Consider the following 18,954-nt stretch of genomic DNA (forward strand, 5'->3'; position numbering starts at 1 on the left):
TGTATGTGTACACATACATACAGGTATACAAATGAAACCAGGCCTAGAGACAGACAGGAATACTCTGTGGGGAATGAGTGTGTCCATACGCACATGTTCTTAAACATTCATGTATGAGAGGGAGCACTTAAGGTGATGAGCCTGCTTGGAAACAAAACATCTGCGTTGAGAACAGAGGGAGTGAGGATTAGATAGGAAAAGCTGGGAAGAAAATTACACAGTAATTACAAAATAATTCCAGTTTAAAAGTTCTTCACTTTAAAAAGTTTGATAGAGGGTTGTTAAAATAGTAAGTTTTCTGACAGCATTTACATAAACAATTAAAAATCTTAGTCAGGAAACTTCTCAGGAAAACAGCTACCGCAATAAAGTGAGGCATCCCTTACTTAAAAGTGAAATTCTATCTTAGACATATAGATAGCACTAGCAAGCTAAATGATTCTAATGTTTTATACTCCCAGCAAGTCCCAATCCCCCCAGAAATAAATGGCAAAGCCATCCAGCAGGTTTCAGTTTTTCATCTGACTACACAGAATGCCTTCGTGAAAGTCCTCACATTCATTATTCACACTTAAATCTGAAATAGCCACAACTGTCAAACAGGTTACAAAATAAAATAACTATTAAAGGTTTTTTAAAACTTAGTTGGTTTTATAATTTATTAATTGGAAGTAAAACATAAAAGATAAAGAAAAAACCAAACTGGCTTAGACCAAACATGTGGATCACTTTCTGACTCTGAACAGCTACCTCCAACAGAAGAGGTCCCAGGGATTCCTTTTCTATCACCCCCTGACTGCTGGACGAGATGTCTGACTTCTGCACTTCATCGTCAGTTGTGGATTTCTCTATAATAAAGAAACAAAAAGTCACACATCCAAGAAGGGTGCATTTCCACGACGGCAAGTTGGTGAAGAAATAGATTCACCTCATTTAAGATTCAAATAACATTTATCTCCTATCTAGGTCATGTTTATTAACAGTATTATTTAATCTTAATTATACTCATTTTATGGATGACAAAATTGAGGGTCACAAAGGTTGAGTAAAGTGTCGCAAATCATATAACAAATAAGTGGCAGCAGGAGAATGTGAATTCTGACCTATTAAGTCCAATATTTCACACACTGGAAGTTTTTAAGAAATGACTAAACTGTAGAAGAATGATGATTTCCTCCATTTTTCTTTATCCCTTTCTGGTTTGATCAATTGCCATTGAATAAAGAGTGAACAGATGCTTTTTCGTTTCGTGAGCCTGCATGAATTAGCTAACCTTTCACATTCATGTCATGGTGATCTGACTGATAAACCCGTAACCGCTAAATGATCTGGAATTCTTTTGTGCAATAATGTTGAAAAAGCCATCCATCATCTTAAAACAGCACCATACTTAAATAAGTTTCCAATCTGTCAAACTAGTTAGTTAGTCAGCCAAAAACCAAATGTGGTATTATTGAATATAGAGACTCATTTTTTTCACTTTAAAATATGAACTATTTCATATATTCTAAAAAAATACAGAAAATGACATAGCATACGTTCACATAGCCACCGTTCATTTTTCACAGATGTTAACATTTGCTTCAGGTCCTTCCTTTTTAAAAAATAAAATGCTGCACATAGAACTAATGCTCTGCCACCATTCCTACTCTGTCCCTTTTCGGAACTAATCAGTATTCTGAGGCCAGCGTAATAATTTCTAAGCCTGTTTTTATTACTTAAGTACACATGTATGATTTCATGAATAATATATTACCGTGTTGTAAAGTTTTAAAGTTTACATAAATATACAGAGACTTTTCCAACATAAATATACAGAGACTTTTCCAACTTACTTTTGCCATTCAGTATTATGTCTGAAATTTAAGCACACTGATACAGATTTGATTCATTCATTTGAACTGCGATAGAGTATTATATCATATGAATAACTCGAGTTAGACTTCCTAGTCCACTACTGACAGTCCTTGGACCACCACATACAGTGCTGTAATAAACTATTTTCAGTATTTCCTCTTTTGTACACGTGTGACAGTTTCTTTAGGGTAAATACTAAAAGTGAAGTTGTTGGATAATATAGGGTCTGTGTATTTTCAACATTATTAAGTTTGGGGCACCTGGGTGGCTCAGCCGGTTAAGCGTCTGCCTTTGACTCAGGTCATGATCCCAGGGTCCAGAGATTGAGCCCTGCGTCGGGCTCCTTGTTCAGCAGGGAGTCTGCTTCTCCCTCTCCCTCTATCCCCCCACCCCCTACTTGTGCTCTCTTGTGCCGCTCTCTCTCAAATAAATTAAATCTTTTTTGAAAAAGTGCTAAGTTTGACAGATTGTTCAGAGAATGTACCATGAGTAATGTTCAAGGGGTTTGTCTTTCTGCATCCTCACTGGCAACTGATGTCACAATTTTTTTTTTTTTGATTTTTGTGAATCTAATGGGTGTAAAATGTCATCTTATGTAGTATTTATAATAACAGCTTTACTGAGCTACAATTCACATAGCATACCATTCATGCATTTAAAGCATACAATTCAATGCTTTTTAGTATATTCACAGTTGTGCAACCACCATCACAATAAATTTTAGAACATATTCATCACCCCCAAAAAGAAACCTCGTGCCCTTTAGCAGTCACTCCCCATTTTCCCAAAACTCCCAAGCCCTAGGCAACCACCAATCTACTTTCTGTTTCTATGGATTTGCCTATTCTGGACATTTTATATAAATGGTATCATACAATGTGTGGTTCTTTGTGACTGGCTTCTTTTGCTTACCTTGTTATCAAGGTTCATCCATATTGAAGCATTTGTCCGTACTTAATTCCTTTCTGTTGCCAAATAATATTCCACTGTGTAAGTATACCTCATTTGACTTATCAGCTGATAAGATATATGGGTTGTTTCCACTTTTCAGCTATTTATGAATAATGATATTATGAACATTTGTGTGCAAGCTTTCATGTGGAAGTATGTTTCCATTTGTCTCAGATTTATACCTACAAATGGAATTGCTGGACAATACGGTAACTCTATGTTTAACATTTTGGGGAACTACTGGACTGTTTTCCAAAGTGGCTGCACAATTTTTTTTTAAAAGACTTTATTTATTTATTTGACAGCGAGAGAGACAGTCAGCGAGAGAGGGAACACAAGGAGGGGGAGTGGGAGAGGAAGAAGCAGGCTTCCCAGCAGAGCAGGGAGCCCGATGCGGGGCTCGATCCCAGGACCCTGAGCTCACGCCCTGAGCCGAAGGCAGATGCTCAACGATTTAGCCACCCAGGCGCCCCTGCACAATTTTATTTTACATCATTACCAGCACTGTATGGGGGTTCCAATTTCTCCCATCCTTACCAACACTTGTTATCTGTCTCTTTGATCATAGCCATCCTAGTATCTCATTGTGGTTTTGATATGAATTTCTCTGATGGCTAATGATATTGAGTACATTTTTCCTGTGCTTATTAGTTATTTACATGTCTTTGGAGAAATGTCTATTCAGAACCTTTGCCCATTTTTAAATTGGATTATTTATCTTTTTATTATTATGGTTATAAAAGTTTCTCATTTTGTTCTAAGATGTACTTCCTTCATCAATTCATATGTTTATGACATTAAAATAAGTTTTTGGGGGCGCCTGGGTGGCACAGCGGTTAAGTGTCTGCCTTCAGCTCAGGGCGTGATCCCGGCGTTATGGGATCAAGCCCCACATCAGGCTCCTCCGCTATGAGCCTGCTTCTTCCTCTCCCACTGCCCCTGCTTGTGTTCCCTCTCTCGCTGGCTGTCTCTATCTCTGTCGAATAAATAAATAAAATCTTTAAAAAAAAATAAAATAAAATAAGTTTTTGTTTTTAAACATTAGTTTGCAAAAAAAACATAAACCATCAGGTTCAAGTAAATTAAATAACGATGTGTGAAAAGCAAAACATCTAAAATTTTAGACAAATCCTAAGGCAAGAGTGGCTACGGGACCTACTTTCTGGCTTAAGGAATGTGAACAAAATGACATGCAATTTCTGGGTCTTATCCTTTTTTTTTTTTTTTAAAGATTTTATTTATTTATTTGACAGAGACAACCAGCAAGAGAGGGAACACAAGCAGGGGGAGTGGGAGAGGAAGAAGCAGGCCCCTAGCAGAGGATCCTGATGTGGGGCTCGATCCCAGAACGCTGGGATCATGCCCTGAGCCAAAGGCAGACACTTAACGACTGCACCACCCAGGCGCCCCTGTGTCTTATCCTTAAAAGGAAAGAAGCATGTCTTCCCATTTTCTTCTTCCCCCTTCCTGTCAGCTGGGATATGGACAGGTAAGCCATGTTTGACCACAGGGGTGATGGCAACTCACTAGGAATGGCACAGCAAAAAAGACAGAAGGAATCACAACCTCTGACACATACCTAGATAATCTTGTTAAAGCCACTGTATTTGGGTCTCTTCTAACAGTAGCCTAGCCTATATCCTAACTAATACATCCTGTATTTCTCAATAACATGTTTATTTGCTCTATCTTGATTATGTCCATGACAGACATTATTGAGGTGCTATCATGAAAAGTAAGACTTGAACTTAATTACATCAACCTTCTTATACACACATTTCTCTCTCCTTCCATCCTCCCAATACAGTTACAACAATTTTTAGAGCAATCAGTATTTAACGTTACTGTGGCTACATAAATATACTTCACAAATGAGCCAAGGTGCGTGCTACAATTTATGTTTCTTATATTGTGTTTTAGTTTTTTTTTTTTTTTTAGTTTAACTCATCTCTAAACTATCCCCGAGAGCTGAAAAATTCCTCTCAATTTGGTCAGTCATCAGATACTCTGTTCCATTTTTTTCCTATGTAAATATTCCTCCTGAAGACCCCTACCCACCTGCTCCAACTGGGAACGGCTACGTTTTTAGGTTGATTCACAACTGTAATCCTGGGTCTCCTCCTACCTTTCTTCTGTTAAGACTCCATGGTTTCCCTGGATTAAGATCTTATGCCTTTCTTTGTTGGTTTACTACCTTGGTTTTGATAAGCATTTCTGAAAAAAGATAACTTTTCAACTGAGGCTCTGAATGTCTGAAAATGTCTTTATTTTGCACTCATACTTCATTTGGATGCACACAGAACTCCAGGTTTAGAATTCTCACTTTTCAGTCCTGTTATTCAGAAATCTGGATACATTCTGAATCTAGTGTGTGCCTATTTTTTATCTCTCTCTCATTTTTTCGTCTAGTGTCTGAAAATTGTGCATTGGTGTGCGTTGGTTTTTTCTCCTTTTTTTTTTATTCACTATGCTGGGCACTATATGAGGGCTTTCAATCTGGAAACCCACATCTCTCTAATTCTGAGAAGTGTACTGTTTTGTTTTTGTATTATTACTCTTATAATTTCTTCCCTCTATTTGGTTTGTTCTCTTTCTCTGTAATTGCTCGTATGTGTCACCTCCTGAATGAATCCCATACATTTCAATCTTTCCCTTGTTTTCCACTGCTTACCTTTTTATTTTACTTTCTAAGGGATTTCTTCACATTATCTTTCAACCCTTCATCTGGTTTTCAACAAATACTCACTGAAAGTGTACTATGTAACCCTGAACTGTTTTAGGTATTGAGGACACAATGATGAACAAACAAAAATCCTTACCCTCATGGAGCTCTAGTGGGAGTAGGCAGACAATAAACAAATAATGCATGTAATATGTAGATGCAAAAAACACTGTGGGGAAAATAAATCAAGGAAGCTTAGAGGTGTGTGTGTATTAGGATAGTTATGGACAAGTTCATCGAGAAGAAATATTTGAACAAAGACATAAAAGGGGTGAGGGAGTGAGCCTTGTATATACCTGGGAAAGAATATTCCAGACAAAGGGAACAGAACATACAAATACTTGAGGCAGAGAGTGTCCACAATGGTTAGGCAGAGGGTATGAGTAAGCAAAGAGTAGTAAACAAGGTAAAGAGGTAAAGTTTAGTTCAGCTCTCCTGATTTTAAGCACCAAAGGTTACTTGGTGTTCTGGATGTTTTACTTTATAGCATCTTATTATCATTTCATAGATGAACTATCTTCCTTTATGTCTCTGAGGGACTGTTGGATGGTTTAAGTTTTCTTCTGCTCCATGCATTGTCTCTGCTTTCTCTGAGTTCCCATTTTTTCTATTTGCTTGATTGGTGCCATTCCTTTTTCTGTTTGCTTGATTATAGCCTTTCCTCAAATATCTGGATTTTTATTCATATTAAAGAGTGAGGTACTAAAATGCTGACTGGCAGCTCTGTGAATAGAGGGGGCAAGAGAGGGAACTGATTTTGCCATGTAGGGATCACTCCCAATGGTCAGTGTCTGTGTCTTTTCCTTTGGACTGCTCAGTGTCCCCAGGAAAGTCCTCCCACCTTGGACTTTCGGAATAGGAGTCAGGCTGTCAGGGTTTGAGACCAAGCAGTAAGGAGACATATAGGCTCTTACTGGCTCTCCCCTTTGCAGACTTAAAAATACCAGTTTCTCCCCTCTGCTCAATCGGCTGCCACTAAACTATCTACTTATAGTCCATAAGTCTGTAAGAGTCTGTATGTATCTATAAGTCTATACTTATAGAGTCTTACATCCAGCTTATAAAATATTAAAATGCTATCACTTTAATCACTATAAATATATTTGTTTATAATCTTTTCACATTGTTGTTCTTAATCTGAAGTTCTTTTGGGTCTATTTCTTCTCTGTGTTATTTGTGCTCCCACTTACTGTAGATTATTTCCTCATATGTTACATGAATTTTTAGCAAAAAATCACCCTCAGAAGCACTTTTTCTTTGGGAATGCCCTGGGACCAGGTATGGGAGTTTTCCTCCAAAGTGCTCTCTCTGCCTTTGTATCTACTTTAATTCTTTGCCAGGGGTTTTGTGGTGTGGAGTCCTCAGTAAATATGGATAGTATAAACATGAATCATAAAAAAAAAAAATCAGGGTCCTCTCATAGGTGACTGTTTCCCACACCCAGAGCCCAGGCAGAGACCAGCTTATTACTCAGATGGAAGGATTTTCCTACAACTGAGCTGCTGTCCTTTAACACGATGCTACAGCTTCAGGTCTGACACCACAACTTGCATCTCTTGACTCAATTCCCTAGCATACCAGGTTCCATAACCTCCCAAGGCAACAAGTGTTCAAGTTAAATTAGCTTTGTTGTAACAAGAAGGCTCTCAGATTCACTTTCTAAAATAAAGACCATCTAAATGAAAATATTTAATAAAACTATGAAATTCAAAGCAATCTCTTAATAATAAAAAAATAAAATCATATATTATAAAGGTCTTCACAACAAAGCACACAGCTATGGGTTTTGTTTGTTTACCTTGTTCCATTCTCTTCATTAGCTGTATCTGATCGACTGTCTTCTTCAAAATCTTGCATTTGTCTGGCTTTACACTCAAACTGTCAATGTCACTGATGTTGGCAGACAGTAACTCAGCGAGCTCTTCTAAATATTTATTTTCTTGCTCCCTGCGCCTCTTTTCAGTGCTGTTACACAAAGAAAAACCAGTTAGTGTACATTTCTACCAACGTACTTACTTCTCTGTTCAAGTACTTAATATTTACATACTTATAGAGATCCGTAATTTTATACAGAATATAAAGTCAGATTTTGAAAACATCTAAATTCACATCTGAAAAATAGATACTATAAAATACCAAAGTACAGAAAACAATTCTCGCCAAAATACATAAAAAGAATGACTGCCATGAGAGACTATGGACTCTGGGAAACAAACTGAGGGCTTCAGAGGGGAAGGGGGTGGGGGATTGGGATAGGCCAGTGATGGGTAGTAAGGAGGGCACGTATTGCATGGTGCACTGGGTGTTATATGCAACTAATGAATCATGGAACTTTACATCAAAAACTAGGGATGTACTGTACGGTGACTAACATAATAAAAAAATTATTAATAAAAAAAAGAATGACTGCATCACAGATGTATTTCTTCATGATGTAAATTTCTTCATGATGTAATACATCAAATATTTCAAACAGCTAATGAATGTTAGATGTTAAGAGGAAGCAGACAGTACATATACAATTTGCATTTGGAATTTACGTTCTAAATAATAACTCTTTGAAATAGAAAATCTGAATTTTCAAACAACTTTGTTATGAATTAAGCAGGGGAGACTATACTATAATTTAAGTAAGTTATACCTGGAAATCTGATAAACTTATTTTTGCTACTGATAGAAATCTGATAAACTCTTGATTCTTACAATGATTAGACCATTAGTTGGTTCTCATCAAGAAGAAAAGAGTATCCATCCAAAAAGTGAAATAAGAAGAATGAAAAATCAATCATTAGAGAGACAAAGGTATGGAGAACAAGGTTTTTTGTATACAACTTTGTTCTAAAAAATAGAAAAGACTTCTATTTATAAGTTCTCAAAATGTACGAAATAAAATCAATTTTGATTTATCTTGAAGCAAAATAATGAGAACAAAGGATAATAGTGCAAACAGCTAGCACTTTAAATTCATTCAAATGTACTGAATGAATATTGTTCACTTTCGCTAGCACTTTATATTCATTCAAATGTACTGAATGAATATTGTTCACTTTCGCTAGCACTTTATATTCATTCAAATGTACTGAATGAATATTGTTCACTTTTGTTTTCCAGTTTTTACTTCTGGTTTAATTAGCCAAATCATCAGGCAACTTGCTTTATGTAATACATATAAAGACAGTGAAGTTTACTTTGAAATGAATTTTTCCATTATCAAATTAACATAATAAGAAAGACTAGTCACAGATAGCTCTTTGTTTTATAAGCAGCAACCCAAATCATCTGGTATAATGGTAGAAAAGTGGTAGAAAAAAAGAGGTGACAAGAGGGAAAGATCAGTTGCTTTTTAAAAAGCTCATAATTGGCAACAATTAAAATACCACTTGCTTTCCATAAAAAAAACTATAAAAGCAATATTTCTCTAACAATACAGTAAGTTGGGAAGAAACAAGTCAGCCAATCAACTGCATTTAACTACGTAAATCAAGATACTACATACACATCCCAAAACAAAACCAAATTTTAAAACTATAACAATCACATTGCCTTATCTTTAAAACCTTTCATTATTGAGTTATTAGTCTCATTTTACTTAGTAAAACTTTATCTTACAGTTTCTGCAGAAAGTACGTGTAATAAGATATTTTGACAAATTTCATACCAAGGCACTGAAAACATGAAGAAAATAAGTAACATACATTTTGATATATGCAAGGTTTCAGAGAACTCCATCTCTGCAACCTTGATAGTGTTTTAGAGGACACATGATTTTACCATAGAGAAATTAATTCATACGAGACTTACTTTGTAGATTCAGTCTAAAGTATGATCTGTTTAAATCTAGGGATTTAAATTCCAACATGAGTAAATTGGATTCATGTGGTGGAACTCCCAAATCTGTTTTTGACATTAAATTTTATGTAAAACTGAAGTACCTGACACCACTGCAGAGTAAAAGAAAGTGACAGAGTGGCAAGATAGTCAGAGAGGTGACAGAGGAAGCAAGAAGCTAAAAAGTAATGAAATGCTGAGGTGTCTATAAAATGACTGAAGAATGAAACTAGGAAAATCACCATGAAATGAAGTAACTAATAAGCAAGGACAGAAAATGAGAGCAGATATAATCAATAAAGTCAAAACTGAAGAAGGGGCGGATGTGACCAAAAAATTCTACCTTAATAGAAAAGTAGGCTTCCTTTCTTACTCTGGGCCACTTATATTTCGCCTCACCAGCCCAAAAGACTTCCACTGATACTGCACACATGCTGGTTAATAATGCTATGAATTAACTCCTCGTGTATCTTTTGTTTTCAACTTACTAGCTTTTTCAACAAATGCTCTTCTGCTTATTATGTGCCAGGTAACCGTGTACTATGTCCTGGGGACCCAGGGGCAAATGAGATGTAGTCTCAATTAGGGTGAGATAAAGGAAAGGAGCCATTAGAGTGACAAGACTGTAATACTACAAAAGCTCACAGAGATAGCACCTAGACCTAGAGAATGAGGTGTCCATACCTAGTAGTAGACAGGGATTGGTTTCAGAGTGAGGGAGGCAGACAAACACACCCAGCTTTTCCAAAGGTATAAAATGGGAATGAAAACGTCAAGTTAAAGGACCTGTAAATAGTTCAGTATGGCTGAACTATAAATAAGAAACAAAAGGGCAAGAGATGAATTCCAGGCCGGGTCATGAGGGCTCTTGCATACACCATGATAAAGAGCATGGTACATTGCTTAAAAGCACAAGTTCAAACTTCTTCCGTCATTTATTAGCTATGTAACGCTGGGCAAGTTATTTAATAGCAATTTGACTTCCCTAAGCTTCAATTTCTTTATCTGCAAAACAGGGATGATGACATTAATTATCTCCCAGAATTTTGTGAGGATTAAAAAAGATGATATGTGCAAAATCTTTGGCAGAGTTCCTGGCTATTAGTTCAATAAATGTTATCTATCATCATCATTTTGGCTATGAACATTTATTTTCAGGGTAAGAGGAAGCCCAGAAGGGTTTCAGAAGCAGAATGCATAGCATGACCAGATTCGTAAGCTGCCTGAAGATAGAAAACATGTCTCATTTCACTTACATCCTTACTAACATCATGCACACCGTGCTGGTTGAATAGTAGGCACTTAATAAAGCACTTGTTGAGCTGAATTAGAGATGTTACACAAGCACAAGGCACAGCTACCCACCATTTTGAGACCAGCATTTTAATCCCCATTCTCCAGCACAGTTAAGGAATGGAGAAGAGGTAATAGGAGGAGATATGAGACATCTCACCCCACCACGCAATTACTAAGAAACTCTATCAGGGCTCTTGTGGACAGGGCTGGCAATACCCTGAAGTCTAACATACGCTCTTTATGATGAATGAGTTCACAATCTGTTTAAAGAGACAGCAGATGATAAGAAAACCAAAAGAAACATGACAAGGTGGTATTCATGTGCAAACTCAATCAGTTTCAAAAATCACAAAGTTTTGGTTTACCATATCGAAAAGATCAATTGAAACTAAAGCCTACACTTACAAACCTGAAGGAGGGAATGTTCTCAAACATTTTGAAAGCAAACATACAAAGATAAGGATTATCCTTACAAACATATGAGGATTATCTTTAAAATATCTAAGAAGAGAAAAATATATTAAATTTTTGATATTTGTAATAACATGATTATCTTTGCACAAAAAAATCAAAGACCTACAGATAAACCATAAAACAAATAAAGTTCAGAAGAATGGATGCACATGCACATGAGACCAATAATCCCAAATCATTAGTATTCCTGTATATTAAAAATTGCCAATTAGAAGGTAAAATAGACAAAATGATACCATTTCTAAAAGCAATAAAAATTTGGCGGTAGCCTGAAATATATCTAACTAAAGATGGGGTAGTTGTTCCAAGGGGAAAATGATAAACTATTACTTAAGAACAGTGAAGACCTGAATAAGCGAATAGCCTTTATATTCATAAAGAAGAACACTCTGGAATCTGGAGTCTAGAAAATAAAAATGTCATTTCTCTCCCAATTTAATCTATAAAAGTAAATGAAACTCTAATCCAAATCCCAGGAGTATTTTTTTTCCAGGGGAAGCTTAAAAAACTGATTTAAAAATCTGAATGGAAAGGTAAAGGGTTAGAACAGGGAAAACAATTTTGAAAAATGACAAGGAAGAGTGACGTGTCCCTTCAGAGATCAAAATAATTGTCATAAAAAAGTTCAGAACCAGATCCCTATCTATTTATTCAGGAACCTGATCCATGATAAGATAACAGTACGAAAGCAAGGAAAGGATAGGGTCATAATACTTATGTTCTACATGGGAAAAAATAAAATTATATCATACACAAAAATAAATTCCAGATTAATTAAAACTCTAAATATGTATTAAAAGAAAATATGCAAAAATATAGTTAAGGCCTTGAAGTAGAGGGGAAAAAATTCTTTAATAAGACCCGCCCTGCCCAAGAGCTTGACACATGAAAACTGAAGGTTCCAAGATACATGAACAGATTTCAAAAACAGAGTTAAACAGACTGGGAGAAGATATCTGCATCAAATATAAGCAAAAAAGAGTAGTACCCAGAAAATTAAAAATAACTCTTACAAATAAAAAGGAAAAGGACAAACACCCTAGCAGGAAGATATAACCAGAAAATTCACAGAAGAGGAAAACAAAAATCATGATCAATTTATCTAGTGATCGGTGAAACATACTTAAAACTGTAATCCCACACTCATCAGACAGGCAAAGAGTCAAAGTGAGAAGAGAACAGTGTGGGTAAGGATGTGAGAAAAAAACTCTCAATGCTTGTTATTCGAAAAGCAATGTGATAGTTACCTAGTTAACATAAAAATGTACACAGATCCTAAAGGAACTCTTACATTTAAAGTAGGAGGTGTGTACGAGGATGTTCACTGCAGTGCTAGCGGTAAGAGCAAAAAATTCTAACAAAAAGGCTGTTTATCTACAGGGAATGTCTCTCTGTAGTGAAATGGATTTTTCAAATGGGGTACATTCCTGTAATACAATATTTAATCAAAAATTGTACTATAGTCAACAATGTTGTGTTACAAACTTCAAAGTTGCTAAGAGACTAGTTCTTAATTGTTCTCACCACAAAGAGAACTTAATAACTTGGGAGGTGGTAGAAGTATTAGCTAACACTACACAGAAGGTAATGCATAAATGTATCAAACCAACACACTGTACATCCTGAACTTGTGCAATGTTATATGTCAATTACATGTCAGTAATAATAAAAAAATAACTTAAAAAAGTGATAGGACTGAATCTATATGTATTTATATCTCAAGATGCATGTTGAAAAGAATATATTATAGAAAAATATAAATAGTATACAGCATTGTACAATATGTACTTATAAACATTCTATATTACTCACTAATCCTTATATATATATAATTACCAAAAATGGAAAATTAATTGCAGACAGATCAATTTAATCATTAATCATTTTACTACTTTTATTCAAACAAGACTATGCAAATATGATAAAATGTTAACAAAATACTAGTAATACCGAAAAATATGAACAATGGGTATTGTGATGGGTATACAGTTTCTTAGTCTCTCTACTTGTACAGATTTAAAAAATTCCCCCAAATAAAAAATTAAATCTAAAAAACATAGTTCTAATTATTTATTCTTAAGTTTTCCTTTGAAAAGGACCGACTTTATATACATATAAGAATATTAACTCTGACAACACAAATCTGGATTGTATCTTGATATCAACATTCCTCTGAGCATCTGGACACTTACCTGTGGTTGTGAGTACCTAGGTTATGACCTCTTTGTAACAGTTCTCTGAACTGATTAACTTTTCTCTCTCCAGCCTGGAGCCCTGGCACTCACTCTTCTATTAAAATCCTTTCCTCCCCACCCCCCCCAACCCCATGTGAAAGAAGCGTGTAATCCAGTGATAAAAGTCTTCTGCCACTTGAATCTTTAGATCAGTGATTATCAACTGGGGCCATATTGCTTTCCCCATCCTTGGGAAATATTGACAAATATTTGATAATGTCTGAAGATATTTTTGGTAATCACAACTGCTGTGACATTTTGGTTATTGTAACTGATATAAAGATGCTACTGGCCTCTAGTGCGTGAAAGCCAGGGACACTGCTAAACACCCTACAATATATAGGATGGCGCCCCACAACAAAGAATTATCTGGCTGACAATGCCAATAGTGTGAAAGGCTGAGAAAGTGTGCTCTAGATCCTAGAAGGTGAATGGATCCCAACTCTTCTCCTCTCAGGTCGGAAGCTGCTCTTTTGATGTGATTAAGATTCCTTCTCCATCTGGCATTTGTTAGTCTCCTTTTAGCCTATTTAAGATGATCATATTCCTTATAATATACAAGTATTTAATTTCACAAATAGGCATTCTTTAAAATCCTAATATTATAACAATATATTTCTTTCTTCTACTAAGACCATAATGTTCTAAGACAGCAATTAAAGATGTACAATGGATTTATTTATTCACCTGACAAATATTTACTATGTCCTTACTATATATAACCCAAATACTATGCTACAAATCAGGGATAAAATGGTAAGAACAGACAAGGTCCTTACCAAATGGCAGCCTAAGTGTGTAGTGGAGAAGCCCGGGATTTGTGAAATAATCCCATTAACTAGTAAAAATCCAAAATTATGGAGCAGAGCTATAAACATACATGTGTCTGAGACAGATACATGAATGAGGGAGATTTAAAATAATAATTATGGAAGTAAGAGAAGGCTTCTTTTAAGGTGGCAATGTCTAAGCTGGCATCTGGAGAACATACAGGTGTTAACTACAGGAGATCTAGAGGGAGCAAGCTGGATTAAGGGAGCAACATGTGCAAAGGCCCTGGGGAAGCAAGAGAACATGGTGAGTTTAAGGGACTCAAAGAAGACCAGTAAACTTGGAGTAGATGAAACAAGGGCTCTAAAGTGTCAATGGAGATGATAAAGAAGCTCTCTCAGATACAGACTAAGACAAGAGTGTTCCTACCTTGATGCCAGTGTGTCACATGGCGATCCTTTCCTCTTATGTGAGTCTGGGTTAGCAGGGTCGGATGAACTGTCCCCGAGGCCACTCATGTTGAAAAACTTCACACCTAAAAAGGAAGGACAACTATAAGAAATCCACCCTGGTGAACTTTCTAACCATAGTGGAGTAGGAAGCTCCCTTATGTTGGAAGATATCTAAACACTGCAGTCTCTCAATGAATAGCTAATTACAGCCATCATAAAAGCAACCATATCTATACAAAAGCACAGAGTCATAAGCTAGTTACTGAAAACTTTCTTTTCTGTATCTGTAAAACAAAATTAATAAGCCCTTATGAAATCATAAAGGTCAATTAGGATGAAAGTATTGTTAGAATAATGAAGTAGATACTGAAATTTTTTTTCAGTGAAAAAAATCACTTTCAGATGTAAATGTAAAAACAATGTATAACTGGGAGTCAGAGAAATTATTTTTTATGTTTATTTTAGATTATACATTGAAAAGAACTTTAAACAACTTTTACTCATAAGGTTTGGGATTTTATATTGCTAGGAAAATAAATAATACATATATAATAAAGTTAAAGCGATGAACTAGATTTGGTACTTACCAACTTTGAATTCTATACTCCTAACCTTGTGTCTATGTAGTCAGGCGACAAAGATCAAATGTTTAGTCTATGTTAGGATCTTGGTATAGATGCCAGAGAACACAAAGTCATTTCCCTGAGCATACCAGCCAGGTCTCTCTCTCACATGCTGTGCCAGTTAGTGACTGCACTTACAGATCCCTTCTGACCTGTCCCTATCAACCACCAGTCTCTGTAGAATCCCTGATGGCACTCAGAATCCTATTCCTGGCCCTATGTTTATTACTACCTTTTGTATTCTATTAGTCCCGAACAACACACCTCCTCCATTCCCTTTCACTCCATCTACGCTTGCAAAAGGAAAGAAAATTTTTGTTAAATGGGAAAAACCTTTAACTTTTCCTTAAATTATAAAATTATTCAACCACAGCAATGGCAGCTGTGCTTATAAAGTTTCTTATTAAGAATGCTGAGATCCATGAGAATCACTCACATGGTTTTAATGAATACATCTGAGTAAATCCTTTTTCTCTAGTCCTACAACTTACTCTGTCTCTAGTCCTTTCTCAATACAAAGACTGTCATTTCCCCCTTTCAGTGTATAAACAGTACCTAAAATTCTAATCATGAATTTATTATTTCATGCAACCAAAAGGGCACATTTTTAATTTCTCCCATATTAGAAGTACATTTCATAAAAATCCCCAATGCCTAGGATTGCAGTCTTATAATTACTTTTTACTTTTCTCTTTTACTCCTCATTTCTATTTGGTATCTGTGTCCTGTCAATTCTTCCTTAATCAGAGATCTTAGATTGTCCCCTCTTTCTTTATTCTCAGATATAGTTATGATTCCAGTTGGAAACAAATGCCTCATTCTGGATTAATGCAAGATCCATGTATCTGGTTTCTCAATTCCAGTCACTCTCATTTCTAACCTGTCCTATAAACAGCACCTAAACCATTCCTGCTCAAATGTCATTTTCAAGGTATCAGTTCCCTAATGAGGAATCAACTGGATCCCCCACTGAAGCACAGTGGTTAAAAGCATGCGCTTTGGGGTCAGAAAGGCCTTAAGTTTAAGTCCTGGCTTAACCACTACCTGCTTATTCTTGGGCAAAGTGTGTAATCTCCTTAAACCTAATTCCTCACCTGTAACACAGGGATAATAATTACCTTCACCTACCTTCAGATTTGTTGTGAGGACTGAATAGTGCGTGTAAAGAGCACACTGTAGTTCCTGGAGAAGCTAGCTACCGTTATTACCTCCTCTGTGGACAGAGAGCTCCATGAGGGGCAGTGTTCACTCAGTGGATAACTCATCCCCCCCCCCCATCGATAAATACAATGGACACTTTTCATTCCTTTATTTATTAGTGCTCAATATCTGTTAACTATTATAATTATTTTACTGCACTACTTGGAGCAGCATTTGAGATAGTTAACGTTCTGAAACACTGTCATCCGTTGGCTTCTGTGATCCCACAGCTCCTTAATACTTAACAAATCTATCTATCTATCAAGCATCAGGCACTGTGTTAAAAGCTGAGCAAATAATGGACAGCAAAAAAAAGGTTCTTGCCCTCATGGAGTAGGAGACATAAACAAATAAGTCACAAAAATAACATATCATTTTAAATTGTGATAAAAGTTACAAAGGAAAAGAATAGGGTTCATAGAAGCAACAGAGGAAACCTAATTTTAATTGGGATATCACCTGAGCCTTCTCTGAAGAGGTGATATTTAAGTCATGACCTGAGGGATTAGAATTAGTGTTGTTCTCTTCTTACTTTATTCTTAGTACTTCTTGCCCAAATCTTCGGAGTCAGGATTCCTCATGGTCCTAATGTCCTACGCCTCTTTTTCCCTCAGACTATACACATTATCCTGGGGTGATACCACTCACTCAACATGATTTCAAAACACATCTCTGTACTGACTATCCCCAAAACTCCAACCGTAGCTCAGACCTCCTGGGTCTCAGACCCTGAATCCAATTCTTCACCAGATATCTCTATCCAGATGTCACACAGGCACTTCAAATTCAACTTTCCAAAACGAACTTAACATCACCTCATGTATATCTTCTCTCAGTCAGTATGTTGAGCTCATTCTAGCCTCTTCTCTCGTACCCCACATGCAAGTAGGCGCCAAGATTTGTCAATTTTTATTTCCTAAATATTTCCAAAATCCATCCCTTCCTCATATTCTCTTCATATTGCCTCCCGCTGGACTATTAAAATAGCTTTCCAGATGGTCTCCCTGAGCCACGAGAATAGACTATCAAAAATGTAAGTCTGATCACCTCAATCTTTGTTTAAAATCCCTTCATTAAAGCCTCACTGCCCACAGGACATTTAACCTCCTTGACATAATATACAAAGTTTCCATCACCTCTCACCTACTGTGTGTCTATTACAGAACTTGCTGAATAAGTGATTAACATCTGTTCAATCAAGTATTTATAGATTTTTTTAAAAGATTTTATCTGCTTATTTAAGAGAGAGAAAGAGAGGGCATGAGCAAGTGGAGGAGCAGAGGGAGAAGCAGACTCCCCGATGAGCAGGGAGTCCGATGTGGGGGGTGGGGGTATTGAACCCAGGACGCTGGGATCATGATCTGAGCTGAAGGCAGATGCTTAACCAACTGAGCCACCCAGGTGCCTGTAGATTATAGATGTTATATATTATATACGACACATATATATAATCTATAAGTAAACAGATATACACACATGTAGATTACATATGTTAATTTTAGTTTTGACCCTAAGGAAAGACTTTAAAAATAAAATCCTTGATTATATTCCATGTTCCCAGCAAAGGTAAACATTATTCAGAACACTTTAAATTGATCTCAACGTGGGAAACCCTAACTTAGCAACAAATATTTATTAAGTTCCTAGTATATGCCAGCCTCTCTCTGTTCAAGGTACTGGGGATATAGCTGTGAATAAAATTTATAAAAATCATAGCATTTCATTCTATTGTGAGGGAGAGAGACAAATAAAATTAAAAAGTAACTTATAGAGTATATTAGAAGGTAGTAAGTGTTACAGAGAAAAATCAGGCAAAAATGGAGACGTGTGTGGAAGGGAAGGGACAGCAATTTTCAGTAGCACATTTAGAAAAGTCCTCATTGAGATGGTGAGATATAGCAAAGATTTGAAGGAGGTGAGGGAGAGGGAAGGGCTGTAAGGCCTTAAGGCCAGAGCATAACTATGCTTTTTGAGAAACATGAAAGAGATCAGTGTAGCCAGAACCAGGGAGTGAGGAAGGAGATGAGCTCAGAAAGATCACAGGAGGCTACATTGTGTAAGACCATAAAAACCATTTTAAAGACTTTAACTTTACTCTGACTGAATTAGGCAATCAGTGGAGGATAAAGAACAGAGGAATGACAAGATCTGATTTTCATTTTAAGACTTCCGCTACCAAGGGTAAGTACAATCTTTCTCATCTCAGGAATTTGGTATTTAAGTTTCCAATGGCTAAATGGCCGTTTTCATTTGGATATCTCACTATCACCTCAAACTCAACATGTATAAAATATGCTGGACTTTTAAGTTCCAGACTTCCAATAATGATGAATAAACGAGATGAGCTGCACTGTTGATTAATGTCATCATAAAAAATACTTGTTCAAACTCTAGTAGTGGGGGGAGAGGAAGGACCTATGATAAGGAAAATAATTGCAATGTAGGTGGAAAACCTCAATGCAAAGGCAAATCTGCCAGACTTGTAATAACAACCACCACAACAAAAAAGATGTCAAAAAGCCTGGCATGTTTGCTAACATCTATTC

The 18,954-nt window shown here is 36.3% G+C and overlaps 1 protein-coding gene across 7 annotated transcripts in view; it reads right to left on the bottom strand.

Annotated features, from left to right (window-relative positions):
* Positions 1–18,954, bottom strand: part of NCOA1 (nuclear receptor coactivator 1) — a 239,325-nt gene that overhangs the window by 79,497 nt on the left and 140,874 nt on the right. For all 7 annotated transcript variants that reach the window (XM_087863808.1, XM_087863810.1, XM_087863811.1 and 4 more), the window contains 3 exons: positions 14,563–14,668; positions 7,329–7,495; positions 751–848 (listed from right to left, as the gene is read on the bottom strand). In XM_087863808.1, coding sequence (XP_087719934.1) covers positions 751–848; positions 7,329–7,495; positions 14,563–14,651 — 354 coding nt within the window. In that variant the 5' untranslated portion in view covers positions 14,652–14,668. The remainder of the gene's footprint in view (positions 1–750; positions 849–7,328; positions 7,496–14,562; positions 14,669–18,954) is intronic.

This window comes from Ursus americanus, chromosome 7 (genome assembly GCF_024610735.1).
Source record: "Ursus americanus isolate L20-20 chromosome 7, mUrsAme1.1.p, whole genome shotgun sequence".
Taxonomy (NCBI): domain Eukaryota; kingdom Metazoa; phylum Chordata; class Mammalia; order Carnivora; family Ursidae; genus Ursus; species Ursus americanus.